This window comes from Onthophagus taurus, chromosome 8, assembly GCF_036711975.1.
Source record: "Onthophagus taurus isolate NC chromosome 8, IU_Otau_3.0, whole genome shotgun sequence".
Taxonomy (NCBI): domain Eukaryota; kingdom Metazoa; phylum Arthropoda; class Insecta; order Coleoptera; family Scarabaeidae; genus Onthophagus; species Onthophagus taurus.
Window position 1 is genome coordinate 5,787,261 of NC_091973.1, and position 20,760 is coordinate 5,808,020.

The window sequence follows — 20,760 nt, forward strand, 5'->3', positions numbered from 1 at the left end:
ATTTACTGTCAACAAATTTGGCGGCGGCCTAAATATGGCCGATGACTACATGAACCGAAGTTTAACGTATGTAAATACATGATCGGATGTCGAGTAATAGTGAAGTTATGTGTTCCCAGGAATTATGATAATGGAAAGGAGGATTAAGTTGAAAACACTGAATAACTACATAACGTGCAAGATATGTAGAGGTTATCTAATTGACGCTACCACTGTGACAGAATGTTTACATACATGTAAGAAGAGAGTACTCTTAAAAAAAAATAAATACAATTTATACGTTCAATGATGTTATCGAATTTTATGGTTGTTACAGTTTGCAAAAGTTGCCTGGTGAAACATTTGGAGGAGAACAACACTTGCCCAACATGTAGTAACGTAATACATCAGTCTCATCCGCTACAGTACATCAGCTTTGATCGCACAATGCAGGATATTGTTTACAAATTGGTACCCGATCTTCAAAAAAGTAAGAAAAAAAAATCAAAACATAAAACGGAAATCCCGCCTCTTTTCTTACACTATACAAACGAACTAATGAAAAATTTGATGAAAACAAAGCAATATATTTCTATATTTTTTTTTCCAACTACCCATTAATTTTCATTTTGACGGCATATACGTGTTTATTAGCATGTTTCTCCACTGCCACAATAGGGCTTTGTTTAAAAGTTTATAAACTTTCAAACAATAACATTTTTAACAAATTAGTGAGCTCTAAATGTAGATGTCAGTTATAGTTTTCTAGTTGAAACGAACGGTAGATGGTGCTCTTTTTATTAAGTTGTGAGGTTTATTTATAGATGGCGAACCGATTCAATTTTAAAAATAATATTGAAGGTTAATAAATTTTTTTTAAATATATCATTATACTATTATATATATTAATATTTATACAATTTATTTTAATTTATAATAATAATAATACAGGTATTTCTGTGACTCTCAGCATAATTGAGGGACTCAATACAGCACTCTGCTATGTGTAAATAATTTGCGTATACTTTTATATAGTGCTGTGCGAAATAATAGGAGCAACAAAAAAATTTGTATAAATTAATTTTTTTTGACGACACTTTATACTTATATAAGCCGAGATCGCTTGCGGGCGAAGATACGATTGATACCACCTTAAACAAAGCTGCTCAGCGCATTGGAATATCTTCGTAGAAAAATCAAGCCACGACCAAAAAACGCTGTCTTTTACTTAAATAAGCCGAGATCGCTTGCGGCTGAATCATATTAAAAGAAAGCTGCGCAGTTTTCAGCCACTTATTCATTTACGCTATTTAACGACTTAAGGCAAATTGGGAAGAACTCTAACTGAATAGATCGTACTTCATATTGTTCTGAAAGGATGAATGTGGGGTTGCTCTGACCGAAGTAAGCCTAGAGGTAGATGTGAAATTAATGATTATGACCTCTATTATTAGAACTCAACACTTTTAAAACGATTTTTTGTTCTAAAAATTTTTTTATCACGTAAGCGGCAAAGTACATAAATGGCATTAAGAAGCCGAGATACACAGTTCTTCCTTAGACAAAAGTTGTAAATCGGAAAATATTTTTATACATACAGGATATTTCATAACGATGTTCCGAAATAAATATATATTATTTTAAATGGAATGATACAGTTTTTATTGCGTATTAATTTCGTACAAGAATTTCATAATGCCGCTTACGTGGGACACTTGTACAATAAAAAATGAACATACAAATAATAACAAACTCCTGGTGTAGTAACCTGTAAGTAGTGCTATCTCAAAACTAATTCTAAAATATTCGGTGCGATAACATTGTAATTTTTTCCACGAATTAAAATTTAAGATATTCCCCCGAGTCACAGAAACACCATAGACTTCTATAATATACTATGTATATTGCATTATGTACAAACGTGATTTCACCTGCCGGTTATTAATAGTAATAGTTAATAATAACAATGTTTAATCAAAGTTATAGCGGAAAGTACTGATAATAAAAATTCTTGCATTTGATTAATTTTAACAAAGCAAAAAAATGTAATAAAAAAAACTTACCAAAATTGAGGTTTTCTTCTAAATTGTGCTGCATTTTTGTGGGGATTTTATCAATCATCCACTTGAATATTAGTCTTTTGATATAAACCAACACCTTTTCGCTAAGCATTTTCCGACACCCACAACGTTTCATGGCTCGATTAGATTTAACCATAAACACCTCGTACTGAATTTTATCACAACAATAACAAAAGTGTAGATAAAAACAAAAGTCTTAACGTATCCTATAACAGTTTTATAACGCCCGAGCTTTAAATTACATGTTACTAAGGTTCACTTATTAAAAAGAAACACAATGGATATACACGGTGATTGGAAATTAATAGTTTTTTAATTGTGTATCATTTAATTTTTTTTAAATTTTAGGTGAAATAGCACGGGAACGAGAATTTTACCGTAATAGAGGTTTGCCGTGTCCGAAAGACATTCCGCCGAATCCTGGTGAAGCCGACGAAGAGAAAAACGTGGCTGACGTTCACGCTGAATCTGATTATCACCGACAAGACGAACAAGTAAACGTTTGCTTGGAGTGTGTCAGTTCGAACCTAAAGACATTAAAAAGACGGTTTATACGGTGTTCCGCGCAGGCTACAATTCTTCACCTTAAAAAATTCGTCGCTAAAAAAGTACTCAATGGAATGGAGAAATACAGAGATGTAAGTTACGATAAAAATTAATAATTTTTTTCTGGTAATTCTTCATTGTTTCAGATTGATATTTTGTGCAATGATGAGCTATTGGGAAAAGATCACACTTTGAAATTTGTCTATGTGACAAGGTGGCGGTTTCAGAGTCCTCCGCTTACCTTACAATACCGTCCTCGAATCGATTTGTAATGTTCCATTCTTTCCAACTTCACTTTTTCATTTATTTGATTATCTTTTTCGGTTAATACAAGATAAACTAGATATACTAAACAAAATATTACCATAACATTGATTTACCTATATGACCCTTCATATATCAAATATATAGTTTTAATGGTTTTAATAGTATTATCACATTTGATACCTTTGTATTTTACTTATTTTATATGATACTTTTTATGAATTTAAAACTTGGTTTGTGATTACAAAAGGGTGCGTTCATATAGGTCAAATTGAGGTTGATACTTGATTAGTACCTCTAGTTTAGAGATTTTTTCGTTGTTTCTAACTCGTCCTGTATACACAAAAAAATTGCAGTACAAAATAGATTAAAAGGTAAATCGACAATTAATCTTTTGCGTATTTTGTTTATTATTCGCCCTAGGAGATAAATAATTGGTGCTTGTCTTAAGATATATTTTTACAATCTGCAATTCTTTGACCTCAATGCGTACCTTTTTGTTTTTAAATCGTAAAGCTTTAGATTATAAGTACTGGATTTTGCTTCTTTTTTGTATATAAGATTAATTAATTAATTAATATGACCGCCTATATATTTGATATAGCAGTTTTTCTTTTATTTATTTATAGGATTAAGACCCTCTGTTTCATCTTAAGTGATACTTAAACGTAATTTTTGTAGATCTCAACAATTAATTATTAGGTTTAAAACCTATTATTCTCGATTCGGCTTGACTAGTCTATTTTTAAACGTAATCGACTTTTTTTGATGGCAAAAGATTAATTGTGGATTTATTAATTTACATCAATTGGCAAAAAAGCCCTCTACTCGTAATCACCCCAACCTAGATTACGAATTTTATATCGCATGTGATTTACGAAGACTATAAACTAACCTCCCAAATTAATTGTATATCTCGTTTAATTCTACGATCCCAGTGAAAAAAGTTACAAAACAAATTATAATGAAAAAAAGGAAAATAAATAAAATGGATGTATAATAACTGTTGTGGCGACACAAAACGTATTCGGCGGAAAGAAATAATCAAAATATCGAAACATTATTCGTCAATTGAAACATGTACTTCTCGACCTCGACTGTAAGTTGACTTAAATTCTTTCTATAGATAGATCGCCTAATTCTTCGGAGATTGTAAATAATTTTTATCGGATGACGAAGCTGTACGTGTATATTATATATCAAATAATTGATTTACAAACTGTAATTCTTAATAAATGTTTTATACTTACTTTTTTTAAATCGTTTACATATTACTAATTCCTTTATTTAAAAATAATATTGTTGAATATATTATGATTGAATATGTGAGTATATTCGGATAGATATTGTTGTTTGGAAAGCATCAATCTCGCGATTCAAGGAGATCTCCTTAACGTTTGATGAATTCGTAAAGTGAATAGAAGCAGGCGAGTGTCATCCATAAGACCCGAGAAGATATTAATGTATCTGGTACAATGATATATGGCGAGTGTACATCACGGTAGCGGTCTAATGATGCGGACAGGGAGTCCTTCGCTCAAAAATCGTCGGACCGAACCTTTTATCCCTATTATTGTACAATAGCGACTTAAATTTCTTAGCCGCGCCATCGTAACTAAGGTGGTAAAAGATAGAGAGAGAGAGGGAGAAAATCTTTTCTCCCGTCCGTTATTATTATGTACAATCGGGCTTAATTTCTGTGGCTCGGGGTTCTTTTATCTAAAATAATTGTTCGGGGGACTCGGAGCCCCGCGATTATGTTGCGTGATGATTCCCGCGATCCCGACCCGTTATATATGGGGCAATATTTTACGGAGAGACATGGGACTCGCGAGATAATATCTTCTTCTAGTTCCGTATACTCCGCACCGACATCGGGTAATTTACTGGTTCTCCGGGTTATATTTTATTTTTGGCATTTGTGCTTGTCACAGGTCGCCATTTTTCACCACAACTTTAACCCGTCCTTTCTTCACGCCGCTACCTTATCAAATTGCCTCCAAACAAACCATTCATTTTATCCCTTAAAATGTCTTTCTATTAACCAACCGTATTATCACATTGTAAGTTGTTTCTAAACGTCTTTCACATCCCAAAAATTAGGAGATAAAAAAAAATAAAAAGTCAAAACTAAGGAAAGGGTTTTGCTCGCGAAATCTAAACGTCGGTCGCCGTGTGACGTGCAAACGTTTCGTGCATGTGACGCGCTAATAACAAGGTATGACCGGCACTCCACTTTGATATGGGTCCGGGGCTTTCCGAGAATATAGCAATTAAGAGATTCCAAAATTATATGTAATTTCGTGGCTTTTTCGAATCGTCGAATTAATAGTAAATTAATTACGGCCCGGGCGGGAGTCTTAAACGGTCACCGTCTTTGTTTCGGTTGTTATAAAGCCATTACCTCATCTCATCGTTTGATTCGTCTCCTAAATCCCGTATTCTAAAATGTGGAAATGACTAGACAGTATTCTAAATAGTAGGGATGTAGAATCAATCTTTTCCGCGGAGAATCTTTTCATCCAACTAAAAGGGGCGAAATCCCCTGTTTTCATTACGCTACTCTTTCGAATTTATTCTTGTTGTATATATGCGATTCCAATTGCATTTGCATGCTTTCCAATTTTACTTGCGGCACTCCCGTGTTTATTCCTTTCCCTTTACTACAACAAACTGAATAAACTTAGATAAAAAGAGTATCACTAAAATAAATTGTCCTTATTCACACCGTATCTATTTTCGTTATATCATTACCGAAAGTACCCGAAAGTGGGTAGTCAACGACTTAACAGGTAGTAAAACTTATTAGAGGGCGCCCAATTTTAAAATACAAGGTGTTAAAGTTTGAGAAAGGACAGTGAACGTCTCTTTTCTCATCTTTTAACTGTAATTACGTATTAAAACGTTGCGATAATCATATTAACATGGTAAAAGATTCTGTTTTGTTAGTTTATTTATTTAAGTTTATATTAATAAACACGTACATAAAAAAAATTTTATATTATTAAGTTTTTAATGTTTGATGATAATCTTGGTGATTTTATGAAAAGCAGTGGAAGAAGAGTCTTCCATTCGGTCGTTCTTGACATTAACAAATACGAAGGAGGCCGCGAAAGAGGCTGGAAGTAAAGGCTCGTCCCATCTTCTCCCGGTCGGACGTCGGCCCGTAGAAGCTAATGAGTTACGCCCATGCGGTAAAAAACGTAAAACAACACCACTCCTACTAAATTATAATTTCTAAACGCAATTATACACCCGATATTGCTGACATAATTAAATTTCGCGTCGACCGACCGCCGGTTATCGCGGATTTATCCGAGGGCATCCATCAGGTAACGGCGGACGTCGTTTTCGGCTCGCGGCGTCGTTAAGTAATTGATAAATTAATATAATCGAAGGCTTAATATCTGGGCAGCGCTGTTAAATTATAAAATTGGTATAAATTAGCAATTAATATCACCTCCGAGGGACTCGCGCGTACGCAACGTGTTTACATAATATACGCGAAGGCCGTATACGAAATCTGGACCTTCAAACCGGACCACCAAATTTACCTCCTCCTCTTATCTCCACTCCATACACTTCTTCGACCCAAGACAACAAGGATTACGCAAATCGGGGTGGACTTTTAAAGCCCTCCCAACAAACACGCTGACCTCCCAAATCCTAATGTAACCTGTCCGAACATATTGCATGCTTAGATGGAGCTCGACACGGAGTTAACTTTACTTCTATTGATCTATGTTTCATCTATCAATTTATAAATATAATAATTTTTTACTTACCTTTATATTTGGCTTCAAATTTTTTTTGTGAAATGGTTCAAATTAAATAAAAAGACAAAAATTTATTTATACGACAGCTATATTTTAAGAAGCCCAAAAGGCGGTTTACAATAGTTTACTGTACACAAGTAGTGAATATGCAATAACAAGTAACATTGAAAAAAAAAGGAAGAAGGTAGTGCTGAATGAGTTCGGCCAGAGGAAAACGAGCCAATCGGTTCGAGTTTTCCCTAGAATCGTGATCGTATACTCGCAAACGCCCTCGTTTTCGCTAGAAACCCTAGAGGTACACGTATATACATCTATACAATGACAGGCATAGCGGGGGGGTTACTGTTATTCTATTTACAGTTATTGCACATCGAAACGAAGTCCTTCCTCCCTTTCGGCTCGCGATCGACGCCGCGGACGTCTCAATTTTAGACGACGTACAAAAACAAAAAAAAGTACAAATAGAAAACAAAAAATAAAATTGTTTATGAAAAACTACGACCGGGTCGGGAGTTCGATTAATTTTTTTTCCGTTACAAAAGTGAGCAATTGCGATATTCACGTTTCTTTTGACGTATTTCTCTCCCCTACTATTTACAACATAATACAAATCGCTACCTTCGCAAGACTGGCATCGGTTTCGTCGCGACGAGCGTCGAACGCTCCAACCTATGTTACAAGCGTAATAAATAAATACGAGACTGGCTTTTTTCAACAGGACGAGACAGAAGGGTAAAAATAACCTAAAGTAATGTACAATGAAAATCACAAGAGCGCGTTACCACCGACCGAACGGTCACGAATCCGGCTTACCCTCGGGCGTCGAGACGCCCCCGACGTCTCCGTGTAGCGTCTCATTCTCAGCATGTGCGTTCCTTTTCGTTCGCGATACGAACATCTTCGTACATCCTGGAACGGTGCACTTATACATATCGGGGGCATGATTTCTTTCGCAATGGTCTTTCAATTCCCTATGGTTCCCAAAGGTTCTTTTACATATTCTACAGTTTACGTTCCCATCTTTGTCCGTTAACCAAATATCCTCTTCCACGCAGTGTTCCCAGGTGGTAGGTACGGGCGAGGTCGAATGTAATGGAGGAGGAGGCGAACTCAACGTCGGGGAGTTCGACCCTGATTCTTTTTTCATCGAAGAGGAGGAGCCGTTCAGGTGGGAGAAATGGTTGAAGTTGCCTAAGGAAAAGGGTAAACCGGGAAGGGGAGGAAGGAGTAAAGGGGGATGAGGTATTCTATCTCCATTCATCATTAACTGTTCTAGGCTGGGGGGAGGTAAGTGGTGGCCTTTGAGGGCTTCTTCGGCGTAGATTCTAGCTAATATATCCCCGTGTAATGAGTTACCGGTTAAAGAGGCGAATGGGGATTTCTCCAGGAGTAGACCGGATCCAGATTTATCGGAAGACGTCGATAATAACTTCCTATGAAGGTTTAAATTAGCGCTGTGTCTATCCCGACTTCTTTTCGATGGAAACGCAGCGTTACATCCCTCTACGTTACATTTATGCATGAGTTTTAGATGGACATTTTGGTAATGGGTTTTGACGCCGAAATGATTTTGGAAGATTTTTCCGCACGCAGCACACCGCCTGGGGTTATCTTTGTCGATAGGAACGTCCATATTGCTTATAAATTGTCCGTTATCATATAGGTTATCGTCCGGAGAATCCCCCCCATTAGAACTTCCTGCCGAAGATGCTTGGGACCGTGCCGGACTTGGAGGACCCCCGCTTAACATAAACCCCAGCGGGGGAAATTGTGAGCTTTGACCTCCTAACCCCAAATGCAATCCTCGACTCATCAAATCGCCAAAATGCCCTTGCGAAAGAGTTTCTAATTGTCTAAGGGCATTTGAACTGTCAAAAGACTCGTCGCTTTTGTTGCTTTCAATGGAGCTTCCTGGCCTCTCGTCGTTCTCCTCGTTATTCTCGTTATTTTCACCATCTTGTTGGTTCTTCTCTTTCTTTATCTTATCCAACATAAATAAAGGGGTGAGACTGGTTTTTATTTCGGATATGTTTTTGTCAGTGTCGTTAGCGTTTACGTCGGGACTGGTTTTGCCAAGGTTCAATGGCGAATCGCATTCGGGGACATCTTTGGATTCTTCCTGAGAGTTTCTATCTTCTTCTTCTACTTTAACGGGGACGTGCGGTTTTTCGTTGAAGACATCTTCTGATGATTCACCATCGGTGGTGTGGTCTTCCATTAGAGTGGTGGGGACAGAGCACTTAATAGGATTTTGGCTCTTCCGTTTTCTTTTATTAGTCGGGAGGGAAGATTCGTCTTTCAAACTTTGGGTATCTACAACGCTTAATGAATCTTCGTTACTATCTACGTTACTAGTCGCATCTTCTTCAACATCTGATATAGACATTTTTTGCTTTTTCATCGGCACACTAAAATCTTCCGGTCTATCAGGAATACCATTCGAAGGTTCCACTTTGTCTTGTTCTTCGTCTTCATCTCCACCCACTACGACGATTCCGTCGTCGTCGTCGTCTTCATCTTCGTCTTCGTGATGACTTTCCGTGGTTATTGAGGGTGTTTTGTTGCCGGAGATACAAAAGCTAGAACGTTGTACGCTGAGGTCTAAAGTTTGTTTGAAATCAACGGACGCGAGGGAATGATGCCGAATGTCCGGCGGCGGCGTTAGCAAGGGGAAGTGACCGAACGGGTTTAGAGGATTGAGAGCAGCGGCGGCGGCGGCTGCTGGCAGCGCCAGGCCGGTTTGCGGCGGAATTAAAATTGGGTGAGCCTGCGCGCTCCGGCCGTCATGGGGGGATATTTTCCTACGTAAATGGGGGGAGTGAAGCTTTGGATTGGGGTTGGCGCTGTGTCTATTGCGGGACCTCCTCGAACTGAACATCATGTTGCAACCTTCCACGGTGCATTTATGCATTTCGCGGAGGTGAACGGCGGAGAAATGAATTTTCAAAGCACCTTTGTCACAGAAAGTTTTTAAACAGACGTTGCATTGAACCCGCTTTTTCCCGGTAGCAGGATTTATGAATTGAGTACCAAGATTCAATGGGATCGCTGAGGATCCCCAATGTCTTTTTGTAGGGGTCGTAGATTTTCTCCCCAGCAAGGGCGTTCTTGACCCTCTCGATTTGGATGAGTTCGCAACTTCACCGTCTCTGCTTAGATTGAGAGCGCTTTGAGAGGATTCCTCCATGTCTTCATCTTCCGATGGAAATTCAGCTGTAGTGTCAGATGATATTCGTAAAGAAGACGCAACAAGGGCGTAATTATTTGCCGATACGACAGCGGCCATCGCGGCTGCGTGCGACGCCGATACGGGGTGGTTTAGAGATGACGTTGGGGGCGGAGGCGGTGGAGGTAAACAGGTGGGCATGCTGAGGTTCAGCCCCATCGGCGAGGACGCTTCTCCATCAGACGGCCGTCTCCTCATAGGGTCTCCACCAATTTTACTAGGGAACCCCAAACTTGGACCCAACTTTCGAAAGTCGAACGGTTGCATATTTTGGAGTCGATTTAAAGGCGATTGGTTGGTCGCCGTCGTCGTCGGCGGCGACGAGCAGGTAACTGGCAGGGGATGAGGATGCGCCACCGGTCCGTTGGAGGGTGATACGTTCAGGAAGCCCAACGGATGCTTCTGATGCGGGGAGATAGTCGGCAGGTGCGAAAATTGGAACACCGACGACGGCGATGGGCATCGATTTGGCGACATGGTTCGGCGCGTCGCCGCGTTCGGCGATGGGCGGCGCTCCAATCGCTCAAGTCTTTCCAGACGGTCCAGTGCCGGATCCTGCAGCGCCTGCTGGGCCAGCAGGAGCTGTTGGGTTATCGCCCGCGTTTCCCCAAACCTCAGGAACTGTTGGAGTACCAATGGCTCCTCTTCAGCTGAACAGATACTCCATTTGTCTAGAGAGCTTCCTTGAGATTCCTGAAACAATGCGAAAATCTTATTAATTATAATATTTTATATTTATTTACTTACATTCAACACCGCGCGTATATTGTTTATTCACGATTATACGATTCTTATTTTCTTTCTTATGTAAGAACGGAGATGTGTGAGAATTTGTGGGACATGCTATGTGTGGGTATTAGTAATACTTGGAGCTTTCCTGTTTGCTTGCGAAGGGTGGTCTGGATAGTGTCTCCTGTGAGATTATAAACAGAGACCGGGATTTGCGAAAATCTTTCGGACGCGCGGGCCAGGTAAGATAGATACGAAAGGTTCGGAACCAAAAATAAACGAACGAGCGCGCGCTAGCCGAAGACAAAGCGCGCGTAAGAAAATAAATATTACTATATTTATCGGCGCAAAGGAAAAAGCGGCGATTAGTGGAAACGAGCGAGCTCCGCGCTGTCGGTTATTTCAAAAATTATACCTATCCGAAAATTATTCGTCTCGAAAAATGATATGCAAAACGGTCTATAATTTCGGCGTCTGTGATTCCGAATACCACATATTGTCGGCCGAAATTACCTAGTCTAATGTTTTAAATATTCATAAGGTCCAATACATTCGTGCCAAGACGACCTGCTATTTACGCATGCATTTGGACCCGGCTCCGTGATTATGCTAAATGCTAGGATATCCGAAAAACGAACATGGAAACGACAAATCCTTACCGAAAACTCGGCTACCAATTTTTAGTCTCTCATTTATCGTCACACGCACCTTTAACCCAATTTTACCACATTTATTTAAAGATATAACCAAGATATACAAGAAGATTTTTTTTGCTCATTCAAGTTACGTTTAAAGTAATCACGTCCTGTAATTGATGTGTAAAGATGCAAGAGCAATTATTGTTCGAGGACCGTCAATTGTATGATGACGCCAACTCGTTTGTGATTTAACAAAAAAACACCACGGTAACCCATTGTAAATGACTGCTAATATTAATGCTGTAATTTATCAGAAATAGAGAAGGAACTAGAAATTTTACAGCTGAGTAATTGCTGAGACGTAAATCTGTCAATAAATAACCGATTCAAGAATTAACTGGGAAAGTTAGTTAGTGTAAAACTTTATTATAGATCATAATAAACAAGTAATAACATAAATTTTAACTTGATGAAATTTATATAGAAAAAGGATATATTTGTTGAAGCGTTTTATGAATCTTTACACTAATTGAATTATCACTGAAGACAACAGGATTCAAGTTTGAAGAAGTAAAACCAAAAAAAATTGTTTATTTATTTTATTTTATTGTGTTTTGGTTATAAGTTTTAACAATTAAATTTATATATTCAATTTGCCATCTTTAACTATCTCCTCTATATAATTTTATTTATTATTTTAATAACATATTAATTCTTTTCTGAATAAGATCAAAACCAAGTTATATTAGAAATAAGAAATAATTTAAATTTTAATACAAATATGAAAAGTTGACGATTCATTTTGATTTATGGGTGACGACCGGTGGTCAAAAAACATTTTGCGGGTTATGGCCGTAACCGTGCTACACTGATCCATTAGGTGATTAGCCTTTGGATCCGTTGGCTTCGCGTTTGTAACGATCCGCAGGACGCAGCGATCCACTTTTAGATTTAATTCGCTGGCAACGGTGATCAGGTGATTGCGGAGTTCGATTCGCGTATCGATTTAGCGGGAATAAATGAAAAAATGAAAATCTTGCGGGAACAAAGAAGAAAAATCCAAAAAAAGGGCAGGATCCTACCAAGAGATGGCGCGAATTCTTTTTGAGTTCTACTTACTTTTCTATGGACCGTCATCTTCTAAGTTGACGATGGTGACATGACACCGAAATGACGAGAGAAGACGCACTCCTCGAATCGTAAACCGAGTCACTCACGAAAAATGTTCGCACCACGAACCGTACTAAGAAACGTACCTGAAGGATGTAGCCCCTGGCATAGTCCTCAGGCGTCCATCCGAAGCCGTGCAACACTTGGAGCACCTGCTCCTTTTGGAGCACCGAGAAGAGCCTGTCGAGGAGGATCTTGAGGCGTATCGGCAACGCCTGGCACCCGTAAAGCACAAGGCTCGCGATGTCGAAGGCTGCGTTGGGCTGCACCGGTTCTGGGGCACTGTTGGCGAAGAGATGTCGCGATCCCAACTTGTCCAGCGCTGTAACAAAGTGGGGGTTACTCAGCGTGCGCACAAGAGGCGGAGTCTCTTGGAAGGGATATTGACAAGGTGGACCTTTGTGCCGCGTAGGTGACGGTGCACCCCCTTTTTAAAAACAAAACGGACCGCTCTACCCCGCGGGGTTCCTGCCTGGCCGTCGCCACCCCCAGCTTTCTGGGCTTCATCGACGCCGACGTCCACAACGCCACGCGAATCTTATTACATTCACTCCCGATTCGATTCGAACACTTAAACCGTTTCTTTATATTAATTTATTTACTAGTTATGAAAAGTTAGAACCGAATCCGAAACATAAAATAAACTCGTTCTCGACAACAAATATTTTCAATTTAACTCAAAATTAATGAAGACAATTCAATTAAGGATAATGTAGGATCTAAACATACCATTAATAAAGATTGAGAAAAAAAACTCTGATTGATATGTGATATGCAGCAATTGCATGTGTATAGCAGATCTTAATATAGCAATTGATACAGAAAATTATGCAGATGTTTCAACTAACAACCCAGTTCGAAACGATCAATCTGCTTGGAAAGATTCCGATTTAAAAAAAAAATCATATTAATATAGAGTAATGGAATATAGTAAAATCATAATGGTAACTTTAACATGCAGATGTTTCAAGTAACTGCCCGGTTTGAAAAGAGTAATATTCTTTGGTCGTGAATTCGATAGACTCGTTCTGGTTAATGAGGGATCGGGGTCGAGTCCTCATCGTTGAAACGTAGAGGACTGAAACAGCAGGAAATTACAGCTGACGCCGCGTCGGAGGCGCCGAACAAGATGGCGGGTCTCCGAACGATCCCGAGGTTCGTGTCCGGCGTTAGAGAAGAGCAAATAAGGGACCATGAATTTTAATCGTCGCGTTACGGACTCATCACGCGATTTCTTCGGTCGCGAAGAAACGTAAAAGGGAAGCCAATAAATAAAAAAATAATCGATAACCGAGGACGAGGCAGGTGTTTTGGCGAACGAGCCGGACACTTCGGGAACCATATGTTTTTTAATGTCCGTCATTTTACGGACGTAATCACGAGAGCGGAAGAAGCGACGACGATTAATTATTTTTAAAAAGGGGGTGCTTTTATGTTGAACAGAAACCAAGTGACACAAGTCGAATTCAAACGCATCCTTGCGAAAACGCTCCGTTTAGGTACTCGGGTGGTCCCTCATCTCGATGTTATGCTCGAAGACAATTGGACTATAATGTCAAGCCATTACGGAAGGTACCTAATCCTTTTAACCATTGTACTCGTTCGTAATTGGCTTAGCCTTCACGACTGGTTAAGCATCTTTAGATTTGCCGGAATAAGATGAAACAAAATTTTTAAATATAGGCGCCACTGCACATTATTAAATTTTTTTTGTGTATATAGTTGCTTATTGACATTTTTTTAACATTTCCAATTTCAAATTCATTGCATTGTCAGCTCCAAATTATGTTGGGTTCTGCTAACAACAGCAATGTTTCTGGCAGAAAGATCTAATTAAGAGCTCATTTAATGATTTTATGAGAGACAACATGATTCAACTGAGGTAAGGACACTGCTAATAATTTAGTAAGTAATCTTTTTTCCAGAAGCCTATGTATAAAAGGATCTCTATGGACAATCCATAAATCAATCTGATTCTAAAATGTGATATGCAATTTGCAAAAACTGAAATTTCAAAATGTGGAGGAAGATAACGAGAGATGAAGCTAAGATGTATAGGAGTGAAGTTAACTCCAGACCGACTTCATAGTATCACAATCTACTCTATAAATGTATTTGATTTGAACTGCTTTTATACTGGGATATATTGACGCATCTGAGAGCAAAACTGTTACAGACTAATCTGTAAAGGGTAAAATTTGTTACAAATTTTGTTCAAAAAGTTTTTCTGTATCATGCTCGGAATACAGTTTTTTTTCCATCAACCAATTGTGAAACGACGAATTCTTTTAATTTCCATATTTTTAAATTTTTCTCGACATTGATGCAGTTGAGAGCAAAAGTGTTCGAGAGCAATGTATAAAGGGTAAAATTTGCTATACCTTTTGCTCTAAAAGTTTTTCTGTATCATGTTCGGAATACAGTTTTTTTTTTCATCAACCAATTGTGAAATGAATTCTTTTAATTTTCATATTTTTAAATTTTTCTCGACATGATGCATTTGAGAGCAAAGGTGTTAGCGAGCAATGTGTAAAGGGTAAAATTTGCTACAAATTTTGTTCTAAAAGTTTTTCTGTATCATGCTCGGAATACAGTTTTTTTCCATCAACCAATTGCGAAATGAATTCTATTAATTTTCATATTTTTAAATTTTTCTCAACATGATGCATTTGAGAGCAAAAGTGTTAGCGAGCAATGTGTAAAGGGTAAAATTTGCTACAACTTTTGTTCTAAAAGTTTTTCTGTATCATTCTTGGAATATAGTTTTTTTTTTCATTAATCAATTGTGAAATGACGAATTCTTCTAATTTTCATATTTTTAAATTTTTCTCAACATTGATGGAGTTGAGAGCAAAAGTGTTCAAGAGCAATGTATAAAGGGTAAAATTTGCTACAAATTTTATTCTAAAAGTTTTTCTGTATCATGCTCGGAATACAGTTTTTTTTTTCATCAACCACTTGTGAAATGATGAATTCTTTTAATTTTCATATTTTTAAATTTTTCTCGACATTGGTGCAGCTGAGAGCAAAAGTGTTCAAAAGCAATCTATAAAGGGTAAAATTTGCTACAAATTTTATTCTAAAAGTTTTTCTGTATCATGCTCGGAATATAGTTTTTTTTTCATCAACCAATTGTGAAATGACGAATTCTTTTAATTTTCATATTTTTAAATTTTTCTCGACATTGATGCAGCTGAGAGCAAAAGTGTTCGAGAGCAATGTATAAAGGGTAAAATTTGCTATACCTTTTGCTCTAAAAGTTTTTCTGTATCATGTTCGGAATACAGTTTTTTTTCCATCAATCAATTGCGAAATGAATTCTTTTAATTTTCATATTTTTAAATTTTTCTCGACATGATGCATTTGAGAGCAAAGGTGTTAGCGAGCAATGTGTAAAGGGTAAAATTTGCTATAAATTTTGTTCTAAAAGTTTTTCTGTATCATGCTCGGAATACAGTTTTTTTTCCATCAACCAATTGCGAAATGAATTCTATTAATTTTCATATTTTTAAATTTTTCTCAACATGATGCATTTGAGAGCAAAAGTGTTAGCGAGCAATGTGTAAAGGGTAAAATTTGCTACAACTTTTGTTCTAAAAGTTTTTCTGTATCATGCTTGGAATATAGTTTTTTTTTCATTAATCAATTGTGAAATGACGAATTCTTCTAATTTTCATATTTTTAAATTTTTCTCAACATTGATGGAGTTGAGAGCAAAAGTGTTCAAGAGCAATGTATAAAGGGTAAAATTTGCTAAAAATTTTATTCTAAAAGTTTTTCTGTATCATGCTCGGAATACAGTTTTTTTTTCATCAACCAATTGTGAAATGATGAATTCTTTTAATTTTCATATTTTTAAATTTTTCTCGACATTGGTGCAGCTGAGAGCAAAAGTGTTCAAAAGCAATGTATAAAGGGTAAAATTTGCTACAAATTTTATTCTAAAAGTTTTTCTGCATCATGCTCGGAATATAGTTTTTTTTTCATCAACCAATTGTGAAATGATGAATTCTTTTAATTTTCATATTTTTAAATTTTTCTCGACATTGGTGCAGTTGAGAGCAAAAGTGTTCGAGAGCAATGTATAAAGGGTACAATTTGCTATACCTTTTGCTCTAAAAGTTTTTCTGTATCATGTTCGGAATACAGTTTTTTTTTCATCAACCAATTGTGAAATGACGAATTCTTTTAATTTTCATATTTTTAAATTTTTCTCGACATTGATGCAGCTGAGAGCAAAAGTGTTCGAGAGCAATGTATAAAGGGTAAAATTTGCTATACCTTTTGCTCTAAAAGTTTTTCTGTATCATGTTCGGAATACAGTTTTTTTTTCATCAACCAATTGTGAAATGAATTCTTTTAATTTTCATATTTTTAAATTTTTCTCTAAATTTTTCATTGATGTAGCTGAGAGTAAAAGTGTTCCAGAGCAATGTGTAAGAGGTCAAATTTGCTACAAATTTTGTTCTAAAAGTTTTTCTGTATCATGCTCGGGATACGGTTTTTTTCCATTAGCAAATTTTCGAATATACAAATAAATTAGCTTAGACCAAAAAGTCCAAGTGGGCAACAATTACAAATTGATCACGTGGAGATATGATATTTTTCCCAGTTTGTAGAATTAAATGGGATAAATTGGACTTTAATGCTTATTCTGCTCTTTAACATGTATACTTATGTTGAAATTTCCAGATCATTCCAAAAATTTCCAAGTCAAATTTCTGCATGATAACAATGCTTTCACTTTATATACTTAGTATATGCGAATAAATAAATGTGGCAGAAAATGTAATTATGGTATGTTAAAAGTAATGGAATGAGACTTTTTGGATTAAGATTTAAGATTTATCAAAAATAATCTCTTTATAATTATTAGTGGTTCTTGTGAAGTGTGAAAGACTAGAAGTAAGAAAGGGAAAATGTAGGGGTTGGATGGTCGGTCCATTACATCGGGGTCTTAACGCGTCGGGACGACGATCCATCAGTGAGACTTTTGTCTCTTGGTCTCCGTGGTCCATTAAAACGTTTGTTACGACCGAGGGGGTTAGATATTTATTAGTTTTTAAATTGCTCAAACGGAGAGAGAGGAACGACTTGGACGTTGGAGTTGGCTGGGTCGCCCACTTAAGGAGCCATAAAGCCGAGAACGGGATAAGGTTCGGCCGCGCTCATCAGCCTTATAGAACGATAGTTGCAGCGTCACGGCGCATTGTCGTCGCGACGATGGAGGCGCCTGCGGCCTTTTTAAGCGGGTAAACAAAAGTTCTTCGGCCAATATTTCTACGTGGCCGTCGGTGTCACTCGAAAATTTATCGAACAACCGGACTCTCGGTCCCGGGGATCGAAAAACCTAATTAGACTTCATTCAGTCCCGAGTTGCGTCACTTTATTTATACGGGACTATGTATAACGTCGGCACACAATTACTATATTGAATAACAGCATATGCTCTTTTCATGGCCGCGGCAAGAGACTAACCGACGGAAAATAATGGAAACGTTTTCCGTCTCGCTTCTCACGTCGCCTTTTGCCCCTCTTCTTCTTCTTTTCCTTCTTGTTTTTTTTTTACTTCGGCGACGCGCACGCATCTCTCTTTTGATGGATACCTCCGGCGGAATTTTAAAGTAATCATTAATGACCATTGTCCGAGGCTGCATTCCTCTCATCTCTAACGGCTAATTCTTTCTCGTTATTACGAAAAATCGACCAATCAGCTGTTTTATAATAAAAAAGTTGTATCAAAAAGATAAATTTTATGAAAAATTAACTGATCAGCTGTTCGCACCTTTTTTTTCTCGATCCTTAGACAGCAACTTTAGTTTCGGTCTTCAGGTAAAGCCCGAAACATCTTTTAAGAGAATCCTGGAATGTAAAACATATTGGCCGGCAGCCTTTATGGCTAGTAAACGCCGTCTTAATAACTTGTTTCCCTTGTCCGATTGAAAAGATAGTAAACACGTGCCAAAGGAATGGAATAAATTTATTTTTTAATTTATAAGTAACTAACACTATCACTAGAACTAACACTAGACCTAGAACTAGAAAGCTTTTTGAAAAAATTTTTGACGTTTCGGATGCCATGTTACAACTTTCTTCAGAAACAAGTTAAAAGTGACTTTCTAGGTCTAGTGTTAGTTCTAGTGATAGTTAGTTCTAGTTTTACTTTAATTTGTTAAAAATTCTTCTTACTACTAGACCATATCTATAAATTTCTAAGTAGTGTAGAAGATTTGATGGTCCATCATCAAAGTAGATTCCAGATATAAAAAAACGGTTTGATTTACGGCGTCGATCATAAAAACTGGGAATTTCTTGGTTAAGAACACGGTGTAAAGACAGAGAGAGTGAGAAAGAGAAAGAGGGTGGAGGTGTTTCGCGAAGAACTAATGAATCTCTTTTACAAGTCGGTGTCCTCAAAAGGAGCGGACAAAGGGCGGTTGGACCCCCGCGGTTCGGAGTGTTCCTCGCTGTGACAAATGACAATCCCGACCGTGCCTGTCAATAAACTTTTATAACACCAGGGGAAATTCGGAAACGGCCGCTTATAAAACGGGCGCGAGGTGTCACTCGGACGTTGCGTAAGAAAAGGTAACGAATTTATTAAGTGCTGTAAAAGCGAGCGAAGGTGGAAGATAGGAACGGGTTTTTTTTAAAGGACGCCTTAATTCAGCAGTTCTCAATAGTTTCACCACCTTTAAAGTTTTCACTCATACACAACAAACATTTTTCAACGAATTTATTAAAAACAAAAATATTTTTTAATAACCTTTTTTTATACTATAAACAAATATGCTGATTGTATTTGTTTAGTTGCGATGATGTAGAGTTTGAGAAGCCCTGCTTTAAAGGATGTCGTTAAGGACGGTCGTGCTTTACCAAAAGTGAAACCAATTTTAAAAAGAATTCGACGTGGACGACGCCGTGGACACAACCTATAATTATAGGCAATCTCTAGTGTAGCGTTTACGGTACGCTGCTTGTCCCATACGGCGTACGGGCGAGTCGATAAGCCGTACAAGATATAACCTTTTGTCTTCACGAAATTGACATGCGTTCGATTATTTCAAAACCACCTCTATTACAGGCGCATCTTCGTCTCTTTCTGCATCACACTCTCGTATTCCTCTTCTTCTCCATCGTCCAACATCCACCGTCTTCACTCCTTCATCCTCCGATTCTTCTTCTTGTTTTACCGCTAGAGGTCGATCTCTGGTCCCAAATCTAACTCTTCACAGTCTTCAGTAATGATGTATTACTAGCAGACAATTGTTTTTTCTTACTTCTTGAATCAATCTTTCGAAGATTAATAGTTGGTTTTTTATCAACTTTTGAACTATATCTGATCACAAAATTTAAATACATCAAAATTTTTACAAGTTTCGATACTTACAGATCATCATCAGGATAAACTTTTAAATATGACAAAATTTTTTTTATTATATTGTTTTGAAAAGTAAGTTATATAAATTCTGTTAGGACGAAGCGTTGGGTTTATTGAGTGTATTTTCTTTGTCTTTTGGTGGTGTGTTCTTTGTCGTTGGTCCTGAGTCCTGAGGTTCTGGTTTTCGTTTTGCCGCTCGCGGCCGATCTGGTCCCAAATCTAACTGCTCGGTCCCGCGCTGGGGCTCGCCGTTAATGATTCTAGCCGAGACAATAACTTTGAGACACACATATATCATATGTTCAAGTCATCCTGCCAGGTACTTTGTGCTGCCGCAAACTAATTCCCGGCTAGCGAAGGGCGGATCTACGACCGAAGAACCTGTCACTTGCCACCGTCGGTTCTCCTCTGCCTGCACCGCGTCGTCCCCGTAGCGGCCCCACCGAGTACCTGCCTCCTTCGCCAGATTGATGATCGTTTACAGCTGAGGCCCCCCGATCTTCGAATTCAAATTAAGATTTTAGTATTCATTAGATGGTCCGTCTTCCCTATTCTTGACCCAGGCCGCGAAACAAAAGGAACAAAAGCCCCCCCGAATTGACAGCGTCTTTGTACCATGCCGAGCGCCATTTCGAAAATCGACTGGTACTTATCCTGATAGAATCCTAGTTCGAACATAATAACCTCCTTTTTTTCGAACAGTTTTTTTTAAAACCACAAATTAATATAGAGAAAAACTGAAAATACGAGGGGTGTGTTCGGTAAATTTATGTATCGCATGTTATTCATTGTTATTCATTGCGAGTTGATATTTGAAAAGGTGCAAATGACGGGTTCCGCGGGCAACTTTCAAATCGTGAACGCGTTAAGTCGTCAACGACCATTTTTATCGAGGTCCAAAAAAAAGAAGGGCACACTCCCACTAAATAAGCCCCTATTTTTGATTGGCAGGGGAGGCCACGCATACGCA

General features: G+C 37.9%; 2 protein-coding genes across 7 annotated transcripts in view; one reads left to right on the top strand and one right to left on the bottom strand.

Annotated features, from left to right (window-relative positions):
* Nucleotides 1–9: 9 nt before the first annotated feature.
* On the top strand, nucleotides 10–4,119 carry LOC111425181 (lethal (3) 73Ah). Its single transcript, XM_023059011.2, has 4 exons — nucleotides 10–236; nucleotides 317–469; nucleotides 2,409–2,698; nucleotides 2,753–4,119. Exons 1-4 carry the CDS (start codon nucleotides 125–127, stop codon nucleotides 2,876–2,878), a joined length of 681 nt encoding a protein of 226 aa, XP_022914779.1. The 5' UTR covers nucleotides 10–124; the 3' UTR covers nucleotides 2,879–4,119.
* Nucleotides 4,120–6,716: 2,597 nt separating this feature from the next.
* The window catches only part of LOC111425457 (zinc finger protein basonuclin-2-like), a 64,164-nt gene continuing 50,120 nt past the window's right edge, over nucleotides 6,717–20,760 (bottom strand). For 4 of the 6 annotated variants that reach the window (XM_023059482.2, XM_023059481.2, XM_023059479.2 and 1 more), the window contains 2 exons: nucleotides 12,496–12,731; nucleotides 6,717–10,565 (listed from right to left, as the gene is read on the bottom strand). In XM_023059482.2, coding sequence (XP_022915250.1) covers nucleotides 7,443–10,565; nucleotides 12,496–12,731 — 3,359 coding nt within the window. In that variant the 3' untranslated portion in view covers nucleotides 6,717–7,442. Of the gene's footprint in view, nucleotides 10,566–12,358; nucleotides 12,472–12,495; nucleotides 12,732–20,760 lie in introns of those variants that run through there. The other 2 variants (XM_023059484.2, XM_023059483.2) reach the window with 2 other exon arrangements.